Below are 11,986 nucleotides of genomic sequence, written 5' to 3'. Positions count from 1 at the left end.
TATTACCCCTATCATAAATAGAAAGAACATATTAATAAATTAATTATATTAGAGATTAACTCGAGAGAATTCTGTAGAAGCTGAGAAAAGCTCAAAAAACCAACTTCCCCTAAGGAAATGATGCAAAAACAGGTTTGTTTACCTTGTAGAAACCAATCAGTGGAGATCAACAAAATATGTGTGGGAATACTCTAAAAAGGGTGTCAGAATTGAAGCTACCATTCATAAAGATACTTGTACAAAATGATTGCATTGTGTTGTTAGAATTTCCCCAACTTCTCTTTGATGATGATCCACTTTGTATCAATTTTTTGTTTTAGAAAATGAAAAAATGAATTTTCTCTAGCGATGGCTGCAAATAACAATGGAAAATTCATAAACGCTTTTCAAAGTTTTCAAATGATTGGAGGTTATGATGAAGAACCTGGTGAAACTGATGATGGACTGAAAGATAAGAAAAATGAGTCAACTAGTGAAAAAGACGACCTTTACGATCCATTAGAATCTATGCAGGACAGTGATGATGAACAAAATACAACAGCAGAGGAAAATTCCTCCCAAGGTGTTAATGCTGTTGAGGATGTTTCTGATGTCTCAGATAGCGAAATAAAACTTGCACCAAATCAAGAAGAATTTTCATTAGAGAAATCCCCTGAACAAGGTTGTGGTAATGATTCGTTGAGTTTTATTGAGGAAGATGACGAGTTGCTTGGCAACGCACTTGCTGAATTAGAGGAGGAGGAGAAGGAAAGACAAAACGAAAAAGATAAAGGGGATTCTAAGAAAAAGAAAAAGAAGAAGGACAAAGAGGATAAAAAGAAAAAGAAGAAGAAGAAGAAAAAGAAGGGAAAGGACAAAATTAAAGATAAAGATAAGGAAAGTAAGGAAGAACGAAAGGAAAAAAAGAAGTCTAGAGCTTCACTTGATGGATTTGTGTCCAAAGATGGTGATGGGCATGAAAAGAAAGAAAAGAAAGACAAACATAAGAAGGACAAAAAGTCTGATCGTAAAAGGCACAGAAGTGTCTCCAAAGAACGAGAACCAAATCGTCGACATAGGACCCATGATTTGGACAAGTTTAAAAATTCAACGGACAATGATGGGAGACACAGAAGAGAGTCTGAAGATAGGCATCACCAAGAATCAGAGGAAAGACATAAGTCATCTTTAATAGAAAGACTGAGACAATTATCATCAGATACTAAACTCAGAGAAAACTCTGGAGAAAAGGAGGATAAGTACAGCCGATCTCGAAAAGATGACAATCGTAATAAAAGCCTTGATCGAAAGCGACATAGTAAAAGCCCAGACCACCATTCATCATCCAAACGCTCACGCCATTCAAGCGCTCATGAGAAATCAATTGACAGAGATAGAGATAGACATAGAGATCGTAAAAGTAGAAGTCCTATCAAGGAGAAGGACTCGGATCGTAAACACACTTCACCTAGAGGTAAACCAGAAAGTAAACCCCTTGTTGACTCATCAAAATTTCTACGCAAAGATGAATTTGTTGCACTTCAACGTGAAGCTCGTATACACAGTATTGCCCCAGATTTAATGCACTCCATAAGTTCAGGTAGCTCACCTGGAGAGCAACAAAGACTTGTTATTGAGGATTCTGAAATAGATCAATCTCGTAAAATGAATCCAAATCCAATCTCAATGAATCTATCAGTAGATCTTACCAAAGTAAACGATCACCCTATCGAACAAGATGATAAACTTCAGTCTCCTCCACCACCTCCTCCACCTCCACCTCCACGTCCTGAGCCTAAAAACTCAATTACACCTAAGAAATCTGTCACACCAAAGAACGAGAGTGAATCTAGTCAAGAAAAAGACGATTTGTATGAGGATATCATTGACTTTAAACGTATTGAGAATGACATGTATGATGTGGCAATCAGTTCTCAGCCTTTACCTTCTCGACAAAAACGGCCAACTTTCACTGAGCCAAAGAAAGCTACCAAGCCAGGTGCTCTAAGTATCAATGAGTATAAGGAACGTAAACGAACTGGTAAAGATTCAAGACTATCTTCCTCATCCCAAAGGTTTGTCACCACATACATTGTACTAGGTGCACCAATAAAAGGTATACAGGTTTGTCGAGATTTAAATTGTTTGTAAATTCTTTTTTTATCGTATAGAGGATGCTCTAACTTGAATTTTGAGCTAGATCATACATTAAATTTGAAAAAAGTAGGTCGTAAGTTATTTAAAAAAAAAACTGACCTTTTTTCATGTCGAAATTTCAAAAATTTATTAAAAACAGCAAGCAAGCTTTTCTCTTGACATTTTACCTTCTTTACACATGAAAATGCCAAAAAATGCAACAACAAATCAAAACTTGTTGACAGAATTTAAAATCATGGTGAAACAAACTATTCCCATATGAGATAATATTTTTGGAAAAGCTGAAAAAAAGTTATGAAAATCTCCAAGAGAGGTTTTGATGTTATGTGTTTGTTATGTGAGAAAACAGATTACCATTCCTCGACTAGTTGCTCAAAGAACTTGGGTTTGCATTGAGTTTGCTTGTGATGGAAATGTTCACGTGCAAATAAGATGAAAAACTGTTGGCAAAATATATAATAAGAAAAAAAAGATTCAAAAATTGTGTTTTTGTCATTTTGTCTTATTTATTGCGTGATTGCTGTTTATAATGATTTTTTGAAATTTCGACATGAAAAAAGTCAGTTTTTTTTTAATAACTTTCGACCTTCTTTTTTCAAATTTAACGTACGATAGCTTAAAATTCAAGTTAGAGCATCCTCTACGATAAAAAAAAGAATGAACATAAAATTTAAATCCTGAAGCTCACAATATTTCGACAAACCTGTATACTTATTTTTTTGGTGTACCTAGTACAATTATATATACATTTTTCCATTTTTTTTGAGAGCAAAGAACACATTTTAAACTCCCTCTGTTTTAAGTTTTGGATTATGATAAGAGGATGTTGTAAGTTGATTTCACTGCATAATTATTTTTGCATGTTTGTAATATCTATCATCTATAGTGAGGAAGAATCCAAAACAAAACGCTCTCGTCGAAGTTCCCAGAGTCACTCCAAACAACCGAAAGACGAGGAGGCAAACACACAAGAGTAGTAAGATATGGAGAGAGCTGGCACATTTTTAACACCTCCAGCAATGCCGAAAGTGAGTGACACTACAGAAAGTGAGTGACACTACAGAAAGTGAGTGACACTACAGAAAGTGAGTACATTGTTGACAATAACACCATATGAAAGGTATGATACATAGAGCAATATTTATACTAACAGGTTATTATAGGAAACATGTGTGAGATAGTAACAATTCTGATTAAAGAAAATAACCAAGTCTTATTTTTAATTTTAAAAGATGAATTTGGAAACGTTCGTTTTTTGAAAGTCTTCAAGGCATTTGATTGAAATGGAACTCTTAGCTGATGATCGATGGATTAAAAATCTAAGATTACAAAAATTTTAGATTGTTGAATAGGGAATGAATGAAATAGTTTATTTGAGAAGAAAAACAACAAACAATGGTAAACAAAATTCAACGTGGATACACCAAATAAAAGATGTGTAAACGAATGTATTTAGTTTTACTATAATCCAAAAAACCCTATGTAACACTACTTTGAGCTAAAATCGTAGAGGCAATAAAAAGAACTAAGAAAACAAAAATATTTATTGCTTGATGGTAATATATTTTTCTAGCTTATAAAACAATGTTATCATTACAAGGATCAAATCTCATTTCTTTCATTGCATCATTTGGAATTTGTCGATTAATTAGAAAGCGACGTTTTTCAACAGCAAAATCTAATGCTTCTTCAAAATCCATATCTTCCTCCCATCTCTAACCCTTTGTAAAGTTTCCATCACAGATTTATGTGTTTTATCCTTTTTCATTGATGCTCGAAGAAAAAGGATTTTGTATTTATAAATCTCATGAATTGATAAGTCAGTCTCTTTGACATTCGTTCAACATGCTCTCCCAAATATTAAATGTTTCTTTAACACCTTGAGATTCTTCACTAACACTGGACATGGACTCGGTCTGTAAAGTCTTCATCAGACTCTTCATCTTCTTCTTCTTCTTCAGATTCTTCAGGGTGGGCCTTTGCAACATGTCGATTATAATTGCTTTTATTGGAAAAGGGCTTTTTCGCAATCGTCGCATTCATACATCGTGTTTCTTCCGCTGGTTTTAAACTTATTTGAAGAAGTAGCATCCTTACTTACGAATTTATATGCAAAACACAAGAGTAATCCGATATCGGGTTTCTCTTTAGGAGCCTGGTTTCTCTCTAAGATCTTTGTTTCTTCCAGATTACCTAGTCTTTATTGGTCCACGTTCGTTTCTTGGTCCGGGACTAGCTTGAGAAATCTAGTCTTATTACTTGATCCTCTTTTGGGACCTCCAGTAGTTTCTTTACCTAGGCCTTGTTAGTCCCTTTTTTGAGACCAACCAATTATTATTGGTGGCTGCAAAAAGTAATCCCTTTTTGTATCGACATAGTCCCTTTTTAGATTTCTATTAGGACTATCCGATTCCCTGTTTCGGACTACTTAGTTTTTGATAAATCGTTTTCGGAACTAGCTAAATCCTGTTTTGGATACCCACTTTAAGCTTCATGAGTATCTAATCCTCTTTTGTATCTACATAGTCCTAGCTTAATTATCCTTAGGATTAACGATATTACCTAATCCTTCTTTGGAACTAACCAATCCTTATTTGGGATTGCCTAATCCCTCTTTGGGATCAACTAATCCTCATTTGAGATTACCCGATCCCTCTTTAGGATCAACTAATCCTCATTTAGGATTACCTAATCCCTCTTTGGGATCAACTAATCCTCATTTGGGATTACCTAATCCCTCTCTGGGATCAACTAATCTTCATTTGGGATTACCTAATCCCTCTTTAGGATCAACTACTCCTCATTTGGGATTACCTAATCCCTCTTTGGGATCAACTAATCTTCATTTGGGATTACCTAGTCCCTCTTTGGGACCAACTAATCCTCATTTGGGGACTAGCTTGAGAAATATAGTCTTACATGATCCTCTTTTGGGACTTTGTAGTTCTGCACCTAGTCCTTGTTAGTCCCTTTTTTGAGACCAACCAATCGGAACTGCGTGATTCTAGTTAATCCCCCTTTTAGGATTACTTAATCACTAGTTGGATCCTTTCTTCCAATTCATATCAAAGGCTCATGGTATGTTGTTGTTGTTGTTTCCTTTTTCTTTTCTTTTTTGTTTTTTTTTACGCGTTTTTTGTTTGGTGTTGGATTTTGTTATTTTGTTAGTTACACCCGTAAGTCCCGCCAAAGGCGGGGCTTACGCCCCGGGCCCCGTCAGAAGTGCAGTGAAGGTCAAATTTAGGGATAAATATAAATCCGATCAACTTTGACGTTTCAAGTCATCACTTTGTGATAAACACCTTTGCAGATTGTTTTCCGATTTGTCAAACATTTCATCAAGATCGGCGGGCAAACCAATTACATATTGTACGGTTGGAAAGTAGGACTTCAACCTTTCCAAAAGATCTTCCTGATGCTTGGTGATCAACCATACTATTCTATGAAACTCTTTATCGAAAACATCATTTCTATATTTGATAAGATTTTGGGCAAAAACAAATTTCTCTGCACCTCTTAAACAGCTAACGAGTATACTAAAAGGATGCTTTAGCTTTACATCCATTGTTTAAATCATAGTTTAATTCTTAGCAGTCGTTACGACTTTTACTGCATGAACGTGTTAGCTTCAAAGATGCTTATCAATGACTTGAAACGTCAAAGTTGATCGGATTTATATTTATCCCTAAATTTGACCTTCACTGCACTTCTGACGGGGCCCGGGGCGTAAGCCCCGCCTTTGGCGGGACTTACGGGTGTAACTAACAAAATAATAAAATCCCACACCAAACAAAAAACGCGTAAAAAAAACAAAAAAGAAAAGAAAAAGGAAACAACAACAACAACATACCATGAGCCTTTGATATGAATTGGAAGAAAGGATCCAACTAGTGATTAAGTAATCCTAAAAGGGGGATTAACTAGAATCACGCAGTTCCGATTGGTTGGTCTCAAAAAAGGGACTAACAAGGACTAGGTGCAGAACTACAAAGTCCCAAAAGAGGATCATGTAAGACTATATTTCTCAAGCTAGTCCCCAAATGAGGATTAGTTGGTCCCAAAGAGGGACTAGGTAATCCCAAATGAAGATTAGTTGATCCCAAAGAGGGATTAGGTAATCCCAAATGAGGAGTAGTTGATCCTAAAGAGGGATTAGGTAATCCCAAATGAAGATTAGTTGATCCCAGAGAGGGATTAGGTAATCCCAAATGAGGATTAGTTGATCCCAAAGAGGGATTAGGTAATCCTAAATGAGGATTAGTTGATCCTAAAGAGGGATCGGGTAATCTCAAATGAGGATTAGTTGATCCCAAAGAGGGATTAGGCAATCCCAAATAAGGATTGGTTAGTTCCAAAGAAGGATTAGGTAATATCGTTAATCCTAAGGATAATTAAGCTAGGACTATGTAGATACAAAAGAGGATTAGATACTCATGAAGCTTAAAGTGGGTATCCAAAACAGGATTTAGCTAGTTCCGAAAACGATTTATCAAAACTAAGTAGTCCGAAACAGGAATCGGATAGTCCTAATAGAAATCTAAAAGGGACTATGTCGATACAAAAAGGGATTACTTTTTGCAGCCACCAATAATAATTGGTTGGTCTCAAAAAAGGGACTAACAAGGCCTAGGTAAAGAACTACTGGAGTCCCAAAAGAGGATCAAGTAAGACTAGATTTCTCAAGCTAGTCCCGGACCAAGAAACGAACGTGGACCAATAAAGACTAGGTAATCTGGAAGAAACAAAGATCTTAGAGAGAAACCAGGCTCCTAAAGAGAAACCCGATATCGGATTACTCTTGTGTTTTGCATATAAATTCGTAAGTAAGGATGCTACTTCTTCAAATAAGTTTAAAACCAGCGGAAGAAACACGATGTATGAATGCGACGATTGCGAAAAGACCTTTTCCAATAAAAGCAATTATAATCGACATGTTGCAAAGGCCCACCCTGAAGAATCTGAAGAAGAAGATGAAGAGTCTGATGAAGACTTTACAGACACCGAGTCCATGTCCAGTGTTAGTGAAGAATCTCAAGGTGTTAAAGAAACATTTAATATTTGGGAGAGCATGTTGAACGAATGTCAAGAGACTGACTTATCAATTCATGAGATTTATAAATACAAAATCCTTTTTCTTCGAGCAATGAAAAAGGATAAACACATAAATCTGTGATGGAAACTTTACAAAGGGTTAGAGATGAGGAAGATATGGATTTTGAAGAAGCATTAGATTTTGCTGTTGAAAAACGTCGCTTTCTAATTAATCGACAAATTCCAAATGATGCAATGAAAGAATGAGATTTGATCCTTGTAAATGATAACATTGTTTTTATAAGCTAGAAATATATTACCATCAAGCAATAAATATTTTTGTTTTCTTAGTTCTTTTTATTGCCTCTACGATTTTAGCTCAAAGTAGTGTTACATAGGGTTTTTGGATTATAGTAATAACTTAAATACATTCGTTTACACATCTTTTATTTGGTGTATCCACGTTGAATTTTGTTACCATTGTTGTTGTTTTTCTTCTCAAATAAACTATTTCATTCATTCCCTATTCAACAATCTAAAATTTTTGTAATCTTAGATTTTTAATCCATCGATCATCAGCTAAGAGTTCCATTTCAATCAAATGCCTTGAAGACTTTCAAAAAACGAACGTTTCCAAATTCATCTTTTAAAATTAAAAATAAGACTTGGTTATTTTCTTTAATCAGAATTGTTACTATCTCACACATGTTTCCTATAATAACCTGTTAGTATAAATATTGCTCTATGTATCATACCTTTCATATGGTGTTATTGTCAACAATGTACTCACTTTCTGTAGTGTCACTCACTTTCTGTAGTGTCACTCACTTTCTGTAGTGTCACTCACTTTCGGCATTGCTGGAGGTGTTAAAAATGTGCCAGCTCTCTCCATATCTTACTACTCACAAGAGTAAGCTCATTGGATAAATTGTATTATAGTGTAGTCCTTCGTTATCACTTAATTACTATGTAGCACCAAATGTCATTAGCCAATCGTCAAAAGGATGCTCAATGGTTTCAACTGTCTATCTTTATTTTTACTTTAGATTGAATTCTTTTTAAAATATTTTACTTTTTCTTACAGCAGACAAAAGGAAAAGACGGATTCTGGTTTCATTGAAAGCAAAGAAAACATATCTGTAAGGTTTTTCCTTCGTTCTTAATTTTTTTTTTTTTAATTTGCGCCATATGGTGATTTCTACTTTAAGCGTACAAATTTTCGCGAGCAGAAACTTTCGCGAGGACGAAAAATCGCGAAATTCACGGCATTTACTTTCGCGAATTTGATGAAAAAATGTTTTTCGCGAGCATAAACTTTCGCGAATCGTTGGAAAAAAATGAGAATTTTCGAATGAAAATTGCCTTAAACGTGAAAAATATTCTCTAAATCTGATAAAGACGGTTGCTCTTCGACTTTAAACAGGCATTAAAGGATAAAAACATGCCGTAAATCTGATATTTATTTCGAGGTTTTATAGATTTCCACTTTTTTTGAGAATTTTTCGCGAGCATAAACTTTCACGAATTGCCCTGTTAAGAATTTTCAAAGACATTTTCATGGAACATATCAAATACTTAAGGTACCTTTCATCTCTTTTTCACATTAGCCTGCAAAGCAAAAAGATTCAAATGGTTCACCTTACAATCCAGAGGCCAGTCCTTTGAACCTTATCGATTCTCCTGAAATCTCTTTTGCTGAAAACGGAGATGGAGCATCACCAAGCCAAGCAGCTGTGGAGGATAACAACGTTGACATAATGGCGTACAAAGACGTGTTAGCGTTCGAAAACATCATGAAATCGAAAGTGAAACATGAAGCTAAGAAACACAAACGTAAGAAATTGGAAGAAATGCAACAAGAGCTTGAAAAGAAAGGAGAAACTGGAAAAGAGGTAATCATGGTTTGTCCCTATAAAATTGAGGTGGAACCTTTTGTTGTTTGATCACAACGACCTTTAGAGTTTTCTATAGCCGAAAAAAAATCGTTTCATGAAAATGAAAGCGCCAGAATGGATTTTGTTTCATAATCTTAGTTACAGTATCACTAACAATGATTTACGCTTCCAATTCTCAAGTCTAGCTTTTGTATGAATAAAGCATACAGCTGACATATTCAGATAATTTCCTGATAATAGTCACCTAATTTTGTGTTCGCGTGTTCAAGATTTTCAAGAGCGTTGTTGTCATGTGAATGTGATTCTGAATCTCAAACTTTTCTAGAAACGTCTGGTTGATTACATGCTTCGCCAACAACAAGTTGAGGAGATCATGAAAAACACATTGAAAACGTATTTCAAGGCCAAAGAAATCACCAAGGAGGAATACAAATATATTTTAAAGAAAGCTGTCCCACAGGTAGTTAGCTCTAGGTCCTCTAGGTATTGATTTTTTTTGGATAGTCTCGACTAATTCCAAGTGTGACGTCTCAAATTTTCAACGTTGAAATAGTTTTAATAATGTGGTCTTCTGGATTTTTTACGATTTTAGGTGTACCCTCTCTAATGCGTTTTTATTTGCTTTCATTTTTCCCAGGTGACAATGTCGAGTAGTGTGGTCGTGGCAGAAAAGATTGAATCGTTGATGGTGAAATTTGTTCGTAAGTGTAAAGGTCAACGTCCCAAGCACCGGAAAAACAGCGAGTACGAAAGAGAAAAAGAGGATCTCAAAGAGCAACAAAAACAATTACAAGAGTCCATAGACAATAATACAGCATTATTGAGCACTCTAGAAGCAGGTGGCTTCGAAATGACTGCACTTAACCCAAATTTACCTCTGCCTCCAGTTTAAAGATTAACAATAAAGCAAACGATTGGTCATAGTTTCATTTTTTAGCATTAAGTTTTAGAACAAATTTTCTTATACTTTCTTTTATTATATATATTTTTCTGACAAGGCAGCTGATGGGATTGTCTTTAGGGTGGGATTCTTTTGGTAGACTTTGCCCGGTTCGCGAAAATGTTTTTAGTTGAGATTTACATTTCCTTTGAATTTTCTCACACGCGCAAAATTCTTTATTATATTGAGCATTGTACACTCTAGCTAGGCTTAATATTAAGGAGAAGACGATTAGTAAGAGCTTTCTCTTGTAAATTTTAATTAGCTTTTATAAACAGTTTTTAAAGTACTTTCAAGAAACCTTTAATAATTCAAAGTCTTACAAGAACTTTTTTTTTTTAATTGTTCTAAAAGATTAACACTTTTACGCTTTATTTGTGATTCCCCCGGTTTAAAGGTTTGGGGACACGAGAAGTTCTTCTCGCGTTGGTGCAATGCAACATGCTCCATCCCGCCAACACAAGAAAAAAGTGCGTGTTTCATGGTTTCTTGGGACAAAAAGTGAGGGAAATCACCAAAACACACGCTGATTTTGTCCCTGGGACAAAAATGAGAGAAGCACAAATGTTATTAAAAGAAAAATGGGATGGAGACTCGAGAAAGCGTTTCAGGTTGGTGGGATGGAGCATGTTGCATTGCACCAACGCGAAAAAACCTCTCGTGTCCCAAAGCCATAAGTATTTTTTAAGCTGTTTGAAATCTAGGGGGTACCTAGTGCCGAAAATGTGTACATATTTTACATGAAATTCTTCGTAAAAAAAGGGTAAAGTTTGAGATCCAAGTACCAAAAATCACTCAGAATTTAGCTTCACTTGAAAAATTTAAAAAGTTTTTTAAGACATTTTGTTGAACATTGAGGTATCATAATCGACCTTATTCTCACCGACACTGAATTCTTTGGTTATGATTGCCTTTTTAGCTAAAAAAAATTGCGAGTCAGGTCAGAAATGTTTCGTACATTAAAGGAAGAAACTTTGGCGGGAATTTAATTTGGCAGATGGCCGAAAAAGTTTTTTTCATTTCAGAGGGAATTTAATTTGGCAGTTAGCTTGAAAAATTGAATTTGGCGGACAAAGGACATATATGTCCAAAAAACGCCATTAAAAAAGGAAGCCTGAAATAGAACACAAATAGGGGAACAAATAGAGCAACTTAAGGGCTCTGACCATAGTGAATTTTTAATATTTGCCACTTAAAAAATATAAAGTTCTACTTTGTTGTAGCCCACAAAACTGTGGCATGTTATACATTTTCTGTTAGGCCAATTATTAGTGAGTCTGAAAATTTAAAAATCGCAATGAAGATGATGAAGAAGAAAATGAAGACTTTTGCAAAGAAGAGTATTTCAACTTTGAAGAGCTTAGTTTCGGCGAAGAAAAAACATTTTGAATTTTTTTTTGCAGTAGATGGTGTATCTTTTATAGAACTAAAATTGTTTTTTCGGAAAAATTTTCTAAAAGCTTATTTGCTTCAAAATATTGAAAATAGTGCTTTTTGACCAATTTCCATCCCAAATTTTCATAGAAAAGCAGCTATAAATTTTCATGCATTAATTCAGAAAATTTTTCCGAAAAATTTAAAACAGTTCAATTCTTTGCGGATAGTTTAGAAAAAACTTTAAAAACAAAAACGTTAATAACCCATTAAAACTTAGCACTTTTTTATAGTTTTTGTAAAAGAAGGTGATGCAACATATTATTAACAAAGTACATAACGTCAATTTTGTAATTAAATTCTTAATTACTCATAAGGGATTTGATTAAGGTGGTGAAAAAATTAAATTTGGATTGGAGGATTTTGACCAAATCCGCCAAAATTCCTTCCTTTAGTTTAATCATATGTATTTTGCGGGAAGATAATTTCCTAAATAAAGAGGATGGATAGAGTAAAAGTATTTCTTGGAATTTATATAGTGGAGATTGAAAGTATTTCTTTTATAAAGCCCCTTGCTATAAATTCGAGCGTTATGTATTTGAACATATTT

At 34.7% G+C, this 11,986-nt stretch overlaps 1 protein-coding gene across 2 annotated transcripts; it reads left to right on the top strand.

Moving 5' to 3' along the window:
- Positions 1-288: 288 nt before the first annotated feature.
- LOC136814010 (protein starmaker-like) lies at positions 289-10,318 on the top strand. Of its 2 annotated transcripts, none has more exons than XM_067070517.1 (6): positions 289-2,054; positions 3,023-3,109; positions 8,252-8,306; positions 8,775-9,059; positions 9,388-9,522; positions 9,700-10,318. In XM_067070517.1, exons 1-6 carry the CDS (start codon positions 349-351, stop codon positions 9,952-9,954), a joined length of 2,523 nt encoding a protein of 840 aa, XP_066926618.1. In that variant the 5' UTR covers positions 289-348; the 3' UTR covers positions 9,955-10,318. The 2 variants fall into 2 exon arrangements, with proteins under 2 accessions (XP_066926618.1, XP_066926617.1); XM_067070516.1 differs by having other exon boundaries at positions 3,023-3,112; positions 9,700-10,044.
- Positions 10,319-11,986: the final 1,668 nt, after the last annotated feature.

The sequence above is a fragment of the Clytia hemisphaerica genome, unplaced genomic scaffold (genome assembly GCF_902728285.1).
Source record: "Clytia hemisphaerica strain Z4C2 unplaced genomic scaffold, Clytia hemisphaerica genome assembly, whole genome shotgun sequence".
Lineage (NCBI taxonomy): Eukaryota > Metazoa > Cnidaria > Hydrozoa > Leptothecata > Clytiidae > Clytia > Clytia hemisphaerica.
Note: the sequence above shows the minus strand (reverse complement) of the source record. Positions and strands in the feature narration are given on the sequence as shown.